General features: G+C 46.1%; 1 protein-coding gene and 1 long non-coding RNA gene across 2 annotated transcripts in view; one reads left to right on the top strand and one right to left on the bottom strand.

Moving 5' to 3' along the window:
* Positions 1-8,174, top strand: part of LOC119872605 — a 77,774-nt gene extending 69,600 nt beyond the window's left edge. Inside the window, exons 2-3 of the long non-coding RNA XR_005362583.1 lie at positions 2,938-3,112; positions 6,110-8,174. This is a non-coding gene — a long non-coding RNA (uncharacterized LOC119872605). The remainder of the gene's footprint in view (positions 1-2,937; positions 3,113-6,109) is intronic.
* The window catches only part of COLEC12 (collectin subfamily member 12), a 180,783-nt gene that overhangs the window by 13,818 nt on the left and 150,342 nt on the right, over positions 1-16,623 (bottom strand). Inside the window, exons 6-8 of the mRNA XM_038543696.1 lie at positions 7,558-8,055; positions 6,417-6,553; positions 5,075-5,184 (exon numbers count right to left, since the gene is read on the bottom strand). Coding sequence (XP_038399624.1) covers positions 5,075-5,184; positions 6,417-6,553; positions 7,558-8,055 — 745 coding nt within the window. The remainder of the gene's footprint in view (positions 1-5,074; positions 5,185-6,416; positions 6,554-7,557; positions 8,056-16,623) is intronic.

Genomic DNA, 16,623 nt, shown 5'->3' on the forward strand with positions numbered 1-16,623 from the left:
AGCAGTCTGCATGGACAGAGAGGTGACCCAGTGCAGAGATGGGAGTGTTACTCACGCCAGGATACTTCCACCAAATGTGTCCTGTGCAGGCAACCAAGAAGTGGACAAAAGAAACAATGGAGCTTCGAGTGTGTTTTGGGAAACCCTCTGCTGATCTAAGGTGGGCAATGCAAGCAGGGTGGGTAGGAACCGCCTTCCAAGACTCTCTTACAGTCGTGCTCTGAGCTGAGCCAGTGGGCAGCGTCTATGTCCAACTCCCCATCAGGTAGCCTCCATGAGCAATGATGGGCTCTGCCAAACAACAAATTGCATTTGTTCCATCGGGAGGAGAAAGTTCAGCTTTGATTTTCTCCTGGTTTCACTGATCCTCTCTTTCATTTGTCTGTTTTCTAGTTCATTGCTTTCAGGTCATTATTATTTCTTTCTTTCTACTTATTTTGGGATTAATTTGCTCCTCTTCCACCCACATAAAGTAGAAGCTTAGATCATGGATTTTCAACTTAAAAACTTTTTTTTTTCAAACATAAGCACTTTAAAGGAGTCTAAACACTGTTTCAGCTGCGTCCCACAGATTTTGATATATTGTATTTTCATTTTCTTTGAAACATCTGCAGATTTCCTTTCCGATTTTTTCTTTGCTCCATGGGTTATTGAGAAGTGTGTCCTTTAACTCCCAAATATTTGGCAATTTTGCAGGTATCTTTTTGTTATCAATTCCTAATTTAATTTTGTTTTGGTCAGAGAACATTCTCTGTATAATCTCAGTTCTTTTTAAATTCATTGAGACTTGTTTGCTGGCCCCTTATATAGTTTAAATTGGGGAATGTACTTGAAAAGAGTGTATTTATAGCTGTTGAGTGAAATAGTCCATAAACATCAAGTAAGCCAAGTTAGTTGATAGTGTTTACCACATCCCTACTGATTTTTTTTAAATTTTTATTTATTTATGATAGTCACAGAGAGAGAAAGAGAGAGAGGCAGAGACATAGGCAGAGGGAGAAGCAGGCTCCATGCACTGGGAGCCCGATGTGGGATTCAATCCCGGGTCTCCAGGATCGCGCCCTGGGCCAAAGGCAGGCGCCAAACCGCTGCGCCACCCAGGGATCCCTGATTTTTTTTTCTTTAGTGTTCTATCAACTGCTGTGAGGAGAATGTTGAGATCTCCCTTGAAGCCCTGCTTTTTGCTGTGTCCACACTTAGGGTTGGTGTGTCTATCTTGACTGTGACATGATCTTGGAAATGAGACTTTAAAAAATTTTTTTAAACATGAGTCTCACTCATCTTGTTGCCCCTACACTCTAGAAAAGATCCTTCAGGCCAGCACAGAGGCTGTCTCACAATGGACTCTCCAGGATAATTCAGTGAATGCAGACACAGGACTGTGGGCTCCTGGATCCCAATCTCCAGTCTGGGATCTGACGCTGGCCAGGAAAGAGGTTTTCACAGATCTATGGTGGAATGAGAAAAATAAGGACAATTCTGTGTGTGTGTGTGTGTGTGTGTGTGTAAGAAAGAATGTATCATGGCCAAATGTCTTCTTGGAAAGGACTGCAGACTTTGTTTTTTAATGTCATGATTTGTTGATAGGTGATCTTAAAAAAAAATACATCCTTAAGTGGCAAATAAAATCTTGGCAACATATTTTAGCACTTTAGTCTTCTTTCCTTTAGAATTGTATTGGTATGTGGACCCAAAGCATCTGGGAACCTGTCCTGGGCACTGTCCTGAGCCACTGCAGATTGTTTCTCCTTTTCCCCAGTTTCCAAAGATTTAATGAGTCAAGTCATATGTTTTATTAGAAATAAACCTTAGTTCGGGTCTGTATACGCCCCAAGGCTTTGGCATCCAGCATCCATTCCATGTTACCATTGCTATTAATCTGTTTTATCCAGCACTCTTTGTCAACTAGGTCTTAGCATAAAAATGGATGGGGTGGGGAAGCAAAAGGCAGGGAGAACCTTTTATCTCCTGTCTATTTCCACCTCAACAGTAACTACAGACACCTGAAACAATTTCAAAAGCGCTATGAGTATGAGGGTGTGCTGTGTGTGTGTGCGCGCAGGTGTGAAGGTGGGTGTGCTGGTGGGAGGGGGAAAGGTAAAAGGACAGTTAGGAAACTTGACTGATTCTTCTGCAGCCTGGGTAAGGCACAGGGAGGTTCCAGAGGAACACAGGAAGAAGGTGAAGGTGAGCCTGGGCAGGTGAAGTGTCTGGGAGACATACTGGTGAGAGACCTCTAACAGCCTGAAGCCCAGACCCATCCCAGGCCATGATGGAGAATGTTCTTCTTCACAGCCCTGGTGTGGGATCTGAGTCAGATAGTGTGTGTGGCATCTCTGTCAGGACCTAGTCAAGTACCTAAAGGCCAGGTGGTAGTATTCAGCAGTTCCTGACTAGTGTGAAGATAGTGATGGTTATGACAGTAACAGTGACAGTAATACTGATTCTAGTAGGTGACGTTTCTTGAGCACTTCCCACGGGCCACACACTGTCCTAAATGTTTTATATGTATAATCACATTTCATTTTCACGATACTGATGTAGGTCCTTCTGTACTACTCGTTGCTACATGAGGACATGAGATTTCACATGGATGAGTAACCGGCAGCTATGAATGCCACGTCAAACCCTGGAACCCGGACCTCACTGCACTGGCTCTTTTTCTAGTTTGAGCAGTGTTTATTATTATATGTCAAATTAAATTAGCCTTTCATTATTGAAGCCTCATAATACATCTGCCTAATTTATTCTTGGTTTTAAAACTTGAACCTTGGGACTTTTTAAGGATATGTGTTCCTTTGGGGGGAAAAGGAGAGGCACAGTGTGTGCTGTGGCGAGGGTGCACAAGCCAAGCTCTCAGGAGGATCCAAGGTGGCTGTGGCTACGGACAGAGTTCCCAGGAAGGTGTCTGGTGATCGAATCTTTCTCTGGGCCTAGGTACTGACACTCGTGCTCTCCTCTCAAATCACCAAATTCTTGCAAGAGCCCAGGAAAGAGGAGAAAATTTCCAGTTTGGGAAAGCTGGTGAAGACTGTAATGTTCCAGCTCGATCCATCCCATATGGGCCAACCACGCTTTTTTCTTGGAGGAAGGCTGCAGATTGCATTTCTTGGTGAGTCTAACCTAGACCTTTATTGCACTTAGGGCTGTGAGGAAAGTGAAGAGGCTGATGTTTTCTTTAAGCTTGCCTACCCTCAACGCCCTTAAAAAAAAAGATTCTGGCACTCTTGTCTAAGACAAGATTTACATTTATCCTTTAATAACTTCTGCCTTCTGTCTGAGAACAGAAGAACAGCCTGGAAGGCTCTGAACACTGCCAACCCTCCCAACTGTTTTGAGTCTCTTAAGGTATATCTCTGCCATGCTGGGCGCTCTCCTGGGGCTGTCCGCCAAACCCCCGAATGCCAGGGTGTGGTATAGCTTCATCTCCCCAAGGACAGGTGCGGAGGATGCAGACAGGAAATGTGTTGGGCCAGGAGGCACATAGCCATTTGCCCTGGGGGCACTGTGAGGCTCGCCTTAGTAGCAGCAGACTTGAAACCTCATGTTCCATCTTGATGTTTGGTCACTGGTAGAGATGGCCTTATTCTAGTTTTGGCCTATACCCTCTAATCCTGCTGGTCAAATAGAAGATTTAAAAGCAGGGGTGCCTGGGTGGTTCAGTTGGTGAAGTGTCTGCCTTCAGCTCAGCTCATGATCTCAGGGTCCTGGGATTGACTCCCGCATCGGGCTCCCTACTCAGTGTGGAGTCTGTTCCTCTCCTGTTGCCCCTCTCCTTCAGCTCATCCTCTGTCTCTTGCATTCTCTCTCTCAAATAAATAAATAAAATCTTAAAAAAAAGTACAAACCAGCCTGTTTGTCTACCTGTGCCCAAGCACATGCACACAGAAGCTTCTTAAAAAAAAAGATTTATTTATTTTTTAGAGAGTATGCAAGTGAGCAGGGCAGGAGAGATAGAGGGAAAGAGAATCTCATGCAGACTCCCCGCTGCTTGCAGAGCTGGGCTTGGGGCTCCATCTTTCCACCCTAAGATCATGGCCTGAGCTGAAATCAAGAGTCTGAGGCTTAACTGACTGAGCTACCCAGGAACCCCCACAGAACTCTGACTGGCTTCTCCACCACCTCTGGCCCCTGCTCCCCTTCCTTGACTGCTCCAGGCCCTTACTCAATACCTCCGACACTGTCTTAGCCCTGAAACACTTCACTGTCTCCTCCCCGGGTGTCATGACCACCAAGCCTGCTTGAGCCTCTGCAGGGTCTGCTTCCTCTTCTCCAGCAAAGGGAAGGGTGATTCTTCGGGGGTGAGTTTTCATAAATTCTGTGCCATGTGGTGCAGTTTGCTGCATATATTTGCATCCATTGGAGGCAAAGCAGAAGTTGGAAGATGTGAAAGTCAAATTGATACAGTTCGGCCATCTTCTGACCCTTCGGTAGTATTAAGGAAGGAGCGGACATGACAGCCCTGGAGTTGACTTTGGGGCTCAGAAGCTTCCATGAGCCTGGGAGCCTGAGCAGGTCTCATACAAGGCTTCCATTCTGTGTTGCTGCCTTTATGGGACTCAGGTCACACCAGACTTACAAGGGCTTTTCAAACACTTAGGAGATGATTATCCCACACAAACCTTTGTTCCTGATTTCTGTCATAAGCTTGTAGTTCATAATCACACTTTGGCCAGAAGCCCAGCTGGGGTCAGGGCCACTGATGGGGTTTCCCAAAGGAAGCTGTGAGCCCTCATCAGAAACACGGCTGGAGCAAGCTCTGATCCTGCCTGAAGGAGTCTTACCCTTCACAGCAGTGTTTAAAGAGAACACCTCACCTCAAGTACCATACTGTGAGATTTTATGAGACTTTGATTTTTTTTCCATAGAAATGAAAAAATTCACTTCATGAAAAGGAGAAAAAAAACCCTATTTTATAGCATATTGATTCTCTACCACACATGGAAATATACAATGGATACCAGAAGCCTCAGTGTGAGGGGCATTTGGACATAAGGTGGTTAAGGAAGAGATTGCAAGGGGTCAGGCAAGGGGTGAAAAACAGAGAACAGCCTGGAAGGCTCTGAACACTCACTTATACTCTGGAGACGTCCCATCCAGCCACTTCCATTCGTTTTCATGCTCCGAGTCTGTGAGGCCTATCCAGTGGCTCTCTCTCCCTACCATCTGCTTTTTTATCCATTGCTGGAAAATAAATCAGTGACAGTATGTTATTATTTTGGAGGAATAGATACCTGGGAGAAATCCTCCGTCCCCTGCAACATTTGGAGGGAAAAAGGACATTGAAGGGAGTATGTATGTTAGAGCACCCACATGCTTCTGCTTTTTTTTTTTTTTTTTTTTTACTGCACCTGTTTTGTTTTGCAGCATTTTGGGGCTTTGACACTTTTTCCTTCTATAAGTTTGTAGGGGAAATTTAAAGGATGTGTTTCCTCTTCTAAATCACCCAGACAACTCAATGAATTCCACCTTTCTATCACTCATTGCTCCAATGTTCTAATAATGCTAACAGCTGTGTCATTATCGAGCTCTTCTTCTGGCCAGGTCTCATGCCCGGCATGTCACAGCAACCAAGACAGTAAGTGGCTGAGCTAAGACTGGACCCAAGTCTCCATATTCTAAAGTCTGGACACCTGACTGGATGCTCATTCCCAGTCAGTTACTGCAGGAAACATCTGTTTTCAGGGCTGCTGCATCTGCTGAAGATACTTAGGGAAAAGGAAGAAAACTGCTGGAACAGTGTGGCACCAAAGAGCATTGTTGCTAGAGGGAGCTTAGTCTCAGTCTCAGCTTACTCATCACCCTATGATGTCACCCTATGAATAAAGCCATTAAACCTTGTGGGCGGGGGGGGGGGGGGGGGGCTCAGTCTTCTTATCTGTAAAAGGGGGATGGTAATATCCACATGTTCTAGGGTGGCTGTGAGGTGAAAGGAGATATGCCTTGTACAGTGCTGGCACATGGTAGGGACATAGGGAGTGGTCACTGGTGTTAGCACGTGTGAGCTCTGCACCATAGCCTTCTTTGCTCTTCCTGACTGCTGAGGCCACATATCTGGTCCCTTGCACTAACTCCTACAGTGCTCATGCCCCTTTGCTTCTCTTTCTAGGTGTTTGGTTCCAGCCAGCAGGCTTCTCTTCTGCATTCTGGCTCTTTCAACAGCCACAGGGAGGAGCCACATATCTCCGGCCTTAATAAAAGGGGTATCTTCCAGGTGGAAGCAAGAGGACATAATTCCCGTGCCATGAATGCTTGTCACTGGATAAAGCCCAAATCTCCATAATGTGTTTTGTGTTTGGCCTTCTGTGTTTTGTGACTATGGATTTTTGATATTTTTGAATCCCTTGTAAGCAGGCAATTTCCAGATGTAAACTATCCTTAAATTATAGTTTTCTCCAAGCATGCTGCAGACATACCTGTTCCTCTCTGGTGTTGATGAAAACGAGATGTGAAGACTTGTCTTCACAGAAAAGTTTTGCATCCTCAAAAATTTCCTTCTCCACCGAAAAATAGTAGCATTTGTCTGTGAAGTTCTTCCAGTGAGGCGGGCAGCCTAGGGATGCAAATGCTTCAAATATGAATTAAAAGACAAACGCACACATGAAGCCCTATGCTTTTCTTCAGTTATTCTGTTTAAGAGGCCATGGCTTTGGCCTTGCTCCCTCGAAGGCCAGGGGCACTTCCCGTGTCCGTGTGTGAGCCTGCGACTGCCCGTGACGGACGCACTGGGAGCCAGCGTGGTGAGTCTGGGGGGCAGGCTGCAGAGCCCACAGTAGTTAAAACTACACAGCCTGGAAAATTAGTGGCGCTGGGCCTCAGTTCCCCTGTGTCTGGATTAGTCTTTAACAATGACAGAAGTTAACAGAAACAACCACCAAAGGCAGAGCAGATACAGATGTTCCACATCAGCCTGGAGTCATCTGGAACCAATCAATGACTGGATGGGAGAACCCAGAACCCAAACTGAGCTTGTGGGATAATGGAGATGACCAGAGTCGTGCTTCAGGAAATCAAGTGGAATTGGGTGTGAGTCAAAGGAGAGAAAAATAGGCTTGGTTGCTAACCAAACACTGAGGGTTTTTCAAGTCATTAAAATTTAATAATCGAATTTAGTAATTATAAAAAAAAAATAGAGGCACTGTTAAGACTCTCAAAAACAATGAAATCTGGGCTTTAGTAACAGAAAGTTCCATCTACATGGTTACAGAGGGGCCTTTATCCCCCGGTGAAGGGCATAAAATGAGGACAAGACTGGTTGGGGGTAGCCGGTCTTAGACTTTCATGAAGGACATGTCTGGGGATGCATCTGTCCCCAAGGGCCTGACTTAGCTAAATAAACAAGTGCTGGGGAGCGTGATGGCGTTTAGAGAGAAACACGTGTGCCTGAGTGACACCGCCTGGCACAGCAGCCTGTGAGCGGCAGGGCCACGTGCCTGCCCACATGGTGCCTTCAACGCCAAGTAAAGTGGGGCGGGGGCTGTGGGGGGGCTGTGGGTGGCTGGCCACGGGCGCACACAATGCCCCTGACCCCAGGGGTGAGGGAAGTCTCTTGCTTACCGTTGGCCTCGGGTGCGGAGGTCGGCTCGTCCTGCAGGGCCAGGGGCATCGCTGCCCCTGAGGGGCCTGAGGGGCCTGGGGGCCCAGGGGGTCCCTTTGGGCCCGGCATGCCCGGCACCCCAGGCAGGCCTGGCAGCCCCCGTGGTCCAGGCACTCCTGGCTCTCCCACGGTGCCCTGCAGTCCCTGGAAGCCAGGAGGGCCCTGAGGGCCGGGGAGGCCGTCCTTGCCGGGGGGCCCGGGGGGCCCTGGGTCTCCACTGGGGCCCTGGGGCCCAGGCTTCCCAGGGGATCCACGGGAGCCTTTGGGGCCCTGCAAGCCTTTGGAGCCTTTGCCGCCACGTTCTCCGGGGGGGCCGACTGGCCCAATTGGGCCCCTCTCTCCAGCCGGGCCAGGAGGACCAGGCTCCCCCTTCTCTCCTTTCTGTCCTTTGTTGCCAGTGGGACCAGGTGGTCCCTGCTGTCCTCTGTCACCTTTTGGACCCCTGGGGCCAGGAGGACCTAAAATATAAGAAAATGTAAATGGCATGAATGTGAAATCCATTGTGAATGGCAGTAAAGAATTTATCTTCTTATAGAATCTCCAATAAAAAAAAAATTCTAGACATACAAAATATATACATTAAGGAATGCTGCTTCTTTCACCATACTATTGTTGACAGTATTTTTTTTTTTTAGACAAAAAGGTTTCTTTACTGAGCTTACCCTTTCTGCTCCAAGCATTTAGAATATATCTGAATGGCACACAACCCTCTGGTAGCCACTGATGTTTCAGGGGGAGACACCTCCTCACGCCGGCACCGTAGCAGTGTCTTACACCATTAACTTGGGCTCCCTAGTCCTCTGGAACCATCCCAGCAGAAAAACCGTGCAGGCTGGGTTGGGGGATTCCCTCCTACTTGCTTCCTCTTTTCATTAATTTGACAAATACTTATTAACAACCTGTTATGTGGCAAGCACTGGACAAGAAGCTGTGGGATAAAAATTTGAATGAAAATGCCATCAACTGTTGAGAGGCACCATCCTGCTGATTCCTAGATTCCTTTGCCCCACCAAGTGTGGCCTCTTCTCTGTCACATCACTCTGGCCCTCCTGTCTCCCCCATGGTGCTGTGGGGATGCTGCCATCCTTGGGGCTGAGCCTCCCTCACCTGTGGACCAGCTCAGAGGGTCTTTGAGGGAAAGAGCTCTACAGGCTGGGCTGAGAAGAGGGTCATTTCCCCCAGTTTGTAGTCTAATAATGCAAACAGGAAGGTGGGCGAGAGAAAAAAATTGGTGATCATCAATTGTGCAGGTAAGAAAAAAAATGACACTGTTTTATTCCCAAAGGAAGAAGGCAGATATCTGCTCACCCCTTATCATCCTAGAGAAGCCCACATAACCTGGGATGTAAGTTCTCAGGGGCAACAGGGAACTGCACACAAATACACAATCAACTCATTTATAGAATGAACAAGTTCTCGAGGTACTTTCACGTACATTATGTCACCTGACCCTCATCTGTAACATTTTATTCCCAGAGTACATTTGGGGACATGTAGAGCCAGAGATGCCAAGCTGCTTCAACACCAGCTCCTCAAGACAGATCTACCCAGGAGAATGAGACATTGACAGTCATAGTCTAGTTGGTGGAGCTGGGACAGGAACTCTGGTGTTCTTATGCTGAAATGACTATACCTAGGACACTGTTCTCAAATATTCTATTCTCCAGAATTTTTAAGTCTCTGAAATCCCACTGTCCTACATGAGTAAGTGAAAGAGATCCATATTCGTTCTTTCCAAAGAATGGAAAGCCTTTCAGGCTGGGGTGGGCAGAAGTGCTGGGGAGATAAGTGTAGGTGGGCCTCTCATCCTGTGTTTTTCTTCTTCCCCTTGCCCCACTCCTCCCCCACCAGCTAGTCAGGACAGAACAGTGAAGCAGGCCTTCCTGCCTCAATCGGGAGATCTCTCTGCTGCAATCCCCCATTCTAGGCCTTGCTAGATGTCCGCTGTACCTTCACACTATCCATGGACCCCACTAGCCCACTCATCTCTGTTCTCCCTTAGCAAGACCCTTGGCTCTAGACTCGGCTTTCCTTATTTAAGACTACCCATGGTGTCACCCTTGGATTTATTGGCAGACCTTCTACTCAGCTATTCAAGAGTTGATGCTAATAGTTAGGACTAGTCTCAACATGTCCTTTCTAGGGTTATCTGTTCCATAAGTGAGAGACTTGAGAAGACTTTGTGATGAAGAATTTTCTCTTTGAACCCAACTCACTGACTTCGGCCCCCCAACTCCTGGCTCTTCCCTATCATCAGATCTCCTGGTCCTTCTCTCCATCTCATAGTTGGATGGTCCATTTTCTCTGGAATGTCCTGCCAGCACTTGCACCCTGGCATGTCTAAAACTGATCTTACCCTCTTTATTGTTATGCACTTCACCACATCATCACAATCATCTCTTCCTTCTATCACTCATCATGACCCAGTGTGGGTGTTGTCTTGATAGATTTTTACAATAACCTCTTAACTGCTCTTCCTACCTTTGATTCCTCTCCATTCATTCCACTCTGCATCCTTCCCACATATGTCTTCCTTACCCATCACTCTGATCTCCACTGGCTCTAGAATATCCAGCCCCCACTACTTGGTTATCAGTATTAAATCAAGGCTTTCATGACCTGGTCTAGCATGTATTTAATCCAACCTCCTCTCTGCTTCTGCAGATCTCTTCTCTTAGAATTTCCTCCCCATATCCATCTGGAAAACTCTGGTCCACCTACCAGGCAAACCTCCCAGGTGGAAGTTTTTCCTTTCTCTAATCTTTTAGTAACTGTTTATTCTTTGAGGGCACTTCCCCAATGAGCAGCTAGCAGTACCTGGTGCAATTGTCTTTATTCAGTGTTTATCAAATCAATGTGTGTTGCAGATCCAAAGACTTAGTGCATTAATGCCAACATTTTGGGCTCCAGGAGAGACCAGAAGGGAGACATTTCCGAGGAACAGTGGCCTGGTTGGTGTCCCTCACTTTATTCTAAGAAGTACAGCTCCACTCAATCTATGTATCAAGATGACCCTAGTTGCTGCTATGGAATGATCCTGGGGAGATCTTTCTTTCTTGACTACTCACATTTAAGAATTGATCCAGTGGTCTCTTCATTTGCAATCAGAGGTTTTTGGTTTTGTTTTTCTTTTTAAACTGGGGAAGCTCATTAAATGTGTTAGTAAAGATAGGGAAGGCGGATTTTCACTGCTAAATCTATCTCCTGTAAAAAAGTATCTTAGTTTTTTTGTGTCATTGAGGAGCAGTGTCCTAGAGATAAAAAGGGAGGAAGGTGGCGTATGCATTCCTCCATAATGGATGTAGCATTAGTGGAACAATACTGACAACAGAGGCCAAAACTGCCACCACTAAATTCTAATTTAGTTAGAATAGCAGCAAAAATAAAAGTAGCTTTTCTTCTCACCTATTTCTGTTTTATGTTCTATGGTTAGCCTTAAGAAATCCAAATAATGAAGAAGGTCTGTCGGGAAATTCAAGTGCTTTAGAGATTCTTTATCCTTATTCTCTTTAAGGGGTTTTGCCAATAATCAATATTTCTCAATTGCTCCCAACTGGATTTGGTATGTAATTGCAGGTCATGGGAAAGGAGTTTACCTGTGCCCATGGAATACTGACTGTTTAGGTGCTTGTCTTCCTGATGTGACAGACCAATGTGACAGAGAGTTCTATTTCTTCCAGAACACCTTCTTATGGTTTCTTTTCTTTTCTTTTCTTTTCTTTCTTTCTTCTTTCTTTCTTTCTTTCTTTCTTTCTTTCTTTCTTTCTTTCTTTCTTTCTTTTCTTTCTTTCGATTTAATTTATTTATTAATGAGAGAGAGAGAGAGAAAGAGAGGCAGAGACACAGGCAGAGGGAGGAGCAGGCTCCATGCAGGGAGACCTATACGGACTCGATCCCAGGACTCTGGGATTACGCCCTGAGCCGAAGGCAGATGCTCAACCACTGAGCCATTTGGGCGTCCCACCTTCCTCTGGTTTCCTACAGAACTCCAGAGACACACAACTCTCTCTTCCTCTCCTGATATGAATCCAAGACTTCCCTTACCTAGGATGATAGCTTTTCATTAATCTTCTATCTTTCTGGGGCTGGTGGTTTATGGTATTCAGCTATCTCCCTCTGAACTGAAGTGCTTCTCAAATGTCTCCATTCACTCCACATAGAAATTGTGACTTATTTTAAGAACAGCACCAAACATGGATCCCACAGTCACTGCAAAATATCAGGAGGTGCTAACTTCCAGATCTTGGGAAGGAAAGGGAAAGGTATCAAGAGAAGATGCAAGTTTTTGCCTTGATAAAGGTCAAAAATCTTACTTGTGATGTATTTTCCAGCAGGACGAGCATAAAAACTGATTTTTTTACATGAAGCACAACATCCATTACAAGTTATTTCTCTCTTAAATAAGATAAAGTTTAATACTCCATGACTGTGGATAAACTCCTGGCAAGCACAGTGTTCTTGATTTCTTCATCCATTGCTGCCTCGGCCTTGGGAAAACCATCACAGTGCTAGAGCAGGAAGCTGGCCTGCCAATGCTGAGCTAAATAAAAATGTACTCTATGTGTCCCATGTGTAAGAGGAGTCATTCGGATACGTAAGTATTTAGTAAGACCATACTTTGCTCATTAAGACTTAGAAATTTCCTACTTACTTCTTTTTAAAAATTACTGAGGAAAAAAAGCTAAAACCACTTTAAAAGCCAGTACTGGACACCCATAAAAAATAGATTATTAATGCCAGGGGTATATCTTCCTCTAGGACTTGGGACTCAAGCATTGCTTATTAGCATCTGGATGATCACAGACTTTTAGGTCTTTTTTTAAATTTTTTTTTTTAAATTTATGATAGTCACACAGAGAGAGAGAAAGAGAGAGGCAGAGACACAGGCAGAGGGAGAAGCAGGCTCCATGCACGGGGAGCCCGACGTGGGATTCAATCCCGGGTCTCCAGGATCGCTCCCTGGGCCAAAGGCAGGCACCAAACCGCTGCGCCACCCAGGGATCCCACAGACTTTTAGGTCTTACTTGACTCTTTCATTGGGCAGCTGCTGAAGTGAAAATAAAATGAAGACATGCCACCCCTAGTATCTTAAAACCAAACAGATAAATGACACGAGAGTAGTTACAAGCTTGTGCAGTAGCAACTTGTCTTCAGAGTTGAGAATGTGGTCATGCTACATGTGGAGGCACATGTGATGGCCCATTCAGAAGCAAATCTGAGAGCTGCTTTCACGGCCAAGCTAGTGGCTCCCTGGCTCTAGGTTCTGAAAATGCCAGGATACCCACAGTGCTGGTCAAGCCATCACAACCTCCAGAAATGTCTAAATATGACTTAAACCAGGACTGTAAGCAGCCTGTGTTTCACTGCCAGCAAAACCACCTCCCTGTGTCCCCCACCTTCCAGAACAGGGAGCCTGAAACACCTGAATCCTCTAACAAGCAGTGTAAAGAGCACAGCTGACTTTAAAGTCACTGTGCTGTTTCTGCTTTGGAAACCAAACTGCAGGCCTTGGGGAGGGCCCAGCCTTGTGTCCTCCCCTTAATTTTCCAATTTGTTTGCCAACAAAACAGAAAGTAGAGAAAACTTTAATTCTTACTGCCATCCAAAATTTTGGAGACTTGATTTTAGAACCTCAAGTGGTAAGGTTGGAAGATAGAGAAAACTAGAAATATAATCGGAGACATTTTTGCTTCTCATTTAAAAAATCTCCCAAACTAACCAAACATTTCTTAAACACCTACATTATGAAAAAAGTCATTCTGTTTCACTGAGGTACTTTAAAAGCACTTGTTTCACCAAGGAAATTTAAAGATATTATTCAGCAATCATTTTGAAAAATAATTTGATTATTGACCTCATGTTTAAGACTGCCTTCTGGAAGCTTCTGCCACAGAAGCTCCTCCTCCACAAATATACCCTTGTCCACAGGGTATATTTAAACCACCACTTCTTACCAACTAGCCACACTTTGCTTCTATGCCTTCAAATGCCTGCTCTCAAGGGTCCTCAGATGAGCAGACTTATTTGAGGAAGCGTGGCAAGAGTGGGTAGGGTTGGCAATGAGAGAAACTGAGGCCTCGGCCCTGATCCTTTCAGCCTTCCTAGGTGTCTGTCAAGATCCAGCTCAAATGTCGATCTCTTACTGAAACCTCTATGGGTTGTTCTCCTGAAAATAAACTCTCCCACATTTCAACCTCCCAAACAGGCCATCTGTTCTCTTTTATCATCACACAGCAGCAGGGTGTCATGTGGAAGCATGGTTTTGGGAACTAGAAAGATCCCAGTTTAGCACTGTCTGACATTTACTAGCCCCTTGACCTTGGGTAAGTTACTCAGGCTCTCTGTGCCACGGTTCCCATCCCTGCAAATGGGGAATGCTGGTAATTCCGACCTTGAAGAGATGTAACAATGAAAGCAGACAATTCAGCCACATGCTCAGCAGCAGGACTGGCATATTGCAGACAATGGACTGAAAAAGGAGTTGAAGCTAGCTGTCAGCAGCATCCGAGTCTCATTCCCCTCCAGGGCTCACAGCAGGCTGCCAGCAGGAAGTACTTGTAGACCCAAATCCACGCTGACCCCCTTCTGTACAATTTTATTCCTTGGGCATATGAAGCTGCTGTTTTTCACTGTGGTGTAGTGGCTGGGGCTGCAGCAGAGGGGAAATCTTGGGTAGGCACTGAACTTACACTTGGGTATGAATATTATTAGCCAACCGCCTGCTGGCACCACTCGAAGAGCTGTATTTACATTATCTCATTAAGTTCACCTAACTCTAAATGGTAGACACGGATGAGGAACGTGGTGTTTGTGTCCAGGTCTGTCCCATTCCAGAGCTCTTGTTCTTACCCACTAAATCTGATGCCTCTCTGAGAAGAGCAGAGGAGGGGAACCCTCTGATTGTGCTAGGAGGGTGTAACTTACATTCTCTGCAGCTTACGGAGGAACACCTCAGGGTGAACTTCCCACCCAAGAGCGTCTTATGAGGCATGAAGTCCTCCATGTACATAATGAGCATAAAAATATTTACATTATTTGTAACAAAAAAGTAAGGCTTTCTTAAGGTTATTTTGGTTTATGGATATAGAGCTAACTGTTGCTGGGAATCACCATGGGGTTCAACGTCTGTTTCCACGTTATTATGTAGCTTCGTGCAAGCAGTCACTTCAGCTTCTACTTGGAGAAAGGCCACGTATCCTGGGCCTGAGCTGCCCTGTAAACCCAAAGGCCCACGACGAGCGAGGCCAAAGGATTTCCCAGGAAGCATCAGAGCATTTTGATCCTTGCAGAGGCAAGGCCAGCATAATGCAAAGTGCATCCAATCCTGCTCCATCCTGCTTTGTCCCATGGTTCCCTCATCCTCAGGGAGGAGAGCTGCTTGGAGGGAAAGAGGAAAGGCAGGGGAGAAGGGCACCGGGGAAATGGAGCTCTGCCCCCAGGCTCTGACTGTTCTGGAGGAGGCCGAACACGCGGAACAGAAAGGGGGCTGCCTGGTTGACTTGAGAAGTTTCCAAGGTCAACTCACAAAAAGTGCCGGTAATGAAAAGACCAAGGATAAAAGTAATATGGAAAGGCGAATGAGAAAAGGAAAATACCATTCAGAAGCCAGGATCTCTGGGGTTTTAGAAACAGCGAGTCAGAAACCTCCTTCTAAGAGACATGTTCCAATTAATACGTCTGAACGGGCCTCTCTTCCTGCACGTCCTCTGTCCGTCCCTCCACCTACCTGCTCAAGCTAAAAACCGAGGACATGGCCTGCTCCTGTCTCGCTCCCCCTCCGCTGCCAATCCACCTGTCAGCCTCGTCCAGCCGCATACACCGGCCCCGGCCTTGCATCCACACCCCTGTACCCAGCACCCTTACCACATAGTCCCTTGTGGCTGCTCCTCTGGGTTTAGGACACTTTGGGTCGGAAACTCCTGAGCACCGAACAGGGTCAAGAACACGTTGGTGTGAACTCTGAGTATGCACAGCCCGCTGCACCTGCAGATTCCTCCCGTCGGCCGAGCAGGGCTACAGGAAGCCGGACAGGGCTGCCCTGCAGTCTGCCTGCAATGCTCCTCCTGAATGAGGACACCCTTTCTCTCATCTCCAAGTCACCCACAAGTGGCCCATAGCCCCTCATTGGACCCCTGTCCCCATACCCAGAATGACCTTTCAAAAATATAAATCAGATCACGTTACCACCGTGCTTAAAACCTCTCTTATCGCCCTTTGAATGAAACCCAGCTCCCCACCCTCACAGACTCCTTCAGGGGCACTGAGGACCGGAAAGGGGGTAGGCACTTTAAGCGATTATAGACAGGGTTAACAGCATGGGCTTGGTATGTCCTTCATTTTGGACATTAAATTTTTATTGATATAATCAAAGATCACATTAGATTCACTGACAGACATAATAACTTGCTTACAGTCAACTGAAACCGCCATGCATTCATGCATACACTCTCCCATCAACATTTGTCTCGTCTTTTCCAACTATAAGCAGGATTTTACGTGTACTTCCTATTACCTTCATTTTTCTGGCATCTCTTTATTATTCTAGTTTCTCTGGGTCATACTGGGTTGTGATTTATCATCCACGGGCTAGTATATATATAGTTTCATGTCACACAAGTAAAGTATTGGATTATCAGGTCATCCATATCCTCATGCTAATCACTGACAAAGCTGTTGAACAGGCCCCTGTCGCCTGCCATCCAGACCTGCTGCCAGCCTCACAGGGGCTCCTCAACTACCATCCTTTATACTCATTCTGTGGTAAACACAACCTAGGGTTGCTCCCAATGACTCACGCCTTGTGTCATCCCTTCCCCTTCAGTGTGGAACCTGTGAGTTGCTTCTAGCCAACAGAACATGGCAAAGGTGATGGCATGTCACCCCCCTGACTTACATTAGATAAGATTACATTACATAACGCTTTCTCAGCAGACTAGAGTGAGTGACTCCCTTGCCGGCTTTGAAGAAGCTGCAGTGCTATCAGATGGGCACATGGCAAGGCTCTCTAGGCCAATAGCTCCCTTCAC

The sequence above is a fragment of the Canis lupus genome, chromosome 7, assembly GCF_011100685.1.
Source record: "Canis lupus familiaris isolate Mischka breed German Shepherd chromosome 7, alternate assembly UU_Cfam_GSD_1.0, whole genome shotgun sequence".
In the NCBI taxonomy this organism is placed as follows: Eukaryota; Metazoa; Chordata; class Mammalia; order Carnivora; family Canidae; genus Canis; species Canis lupus.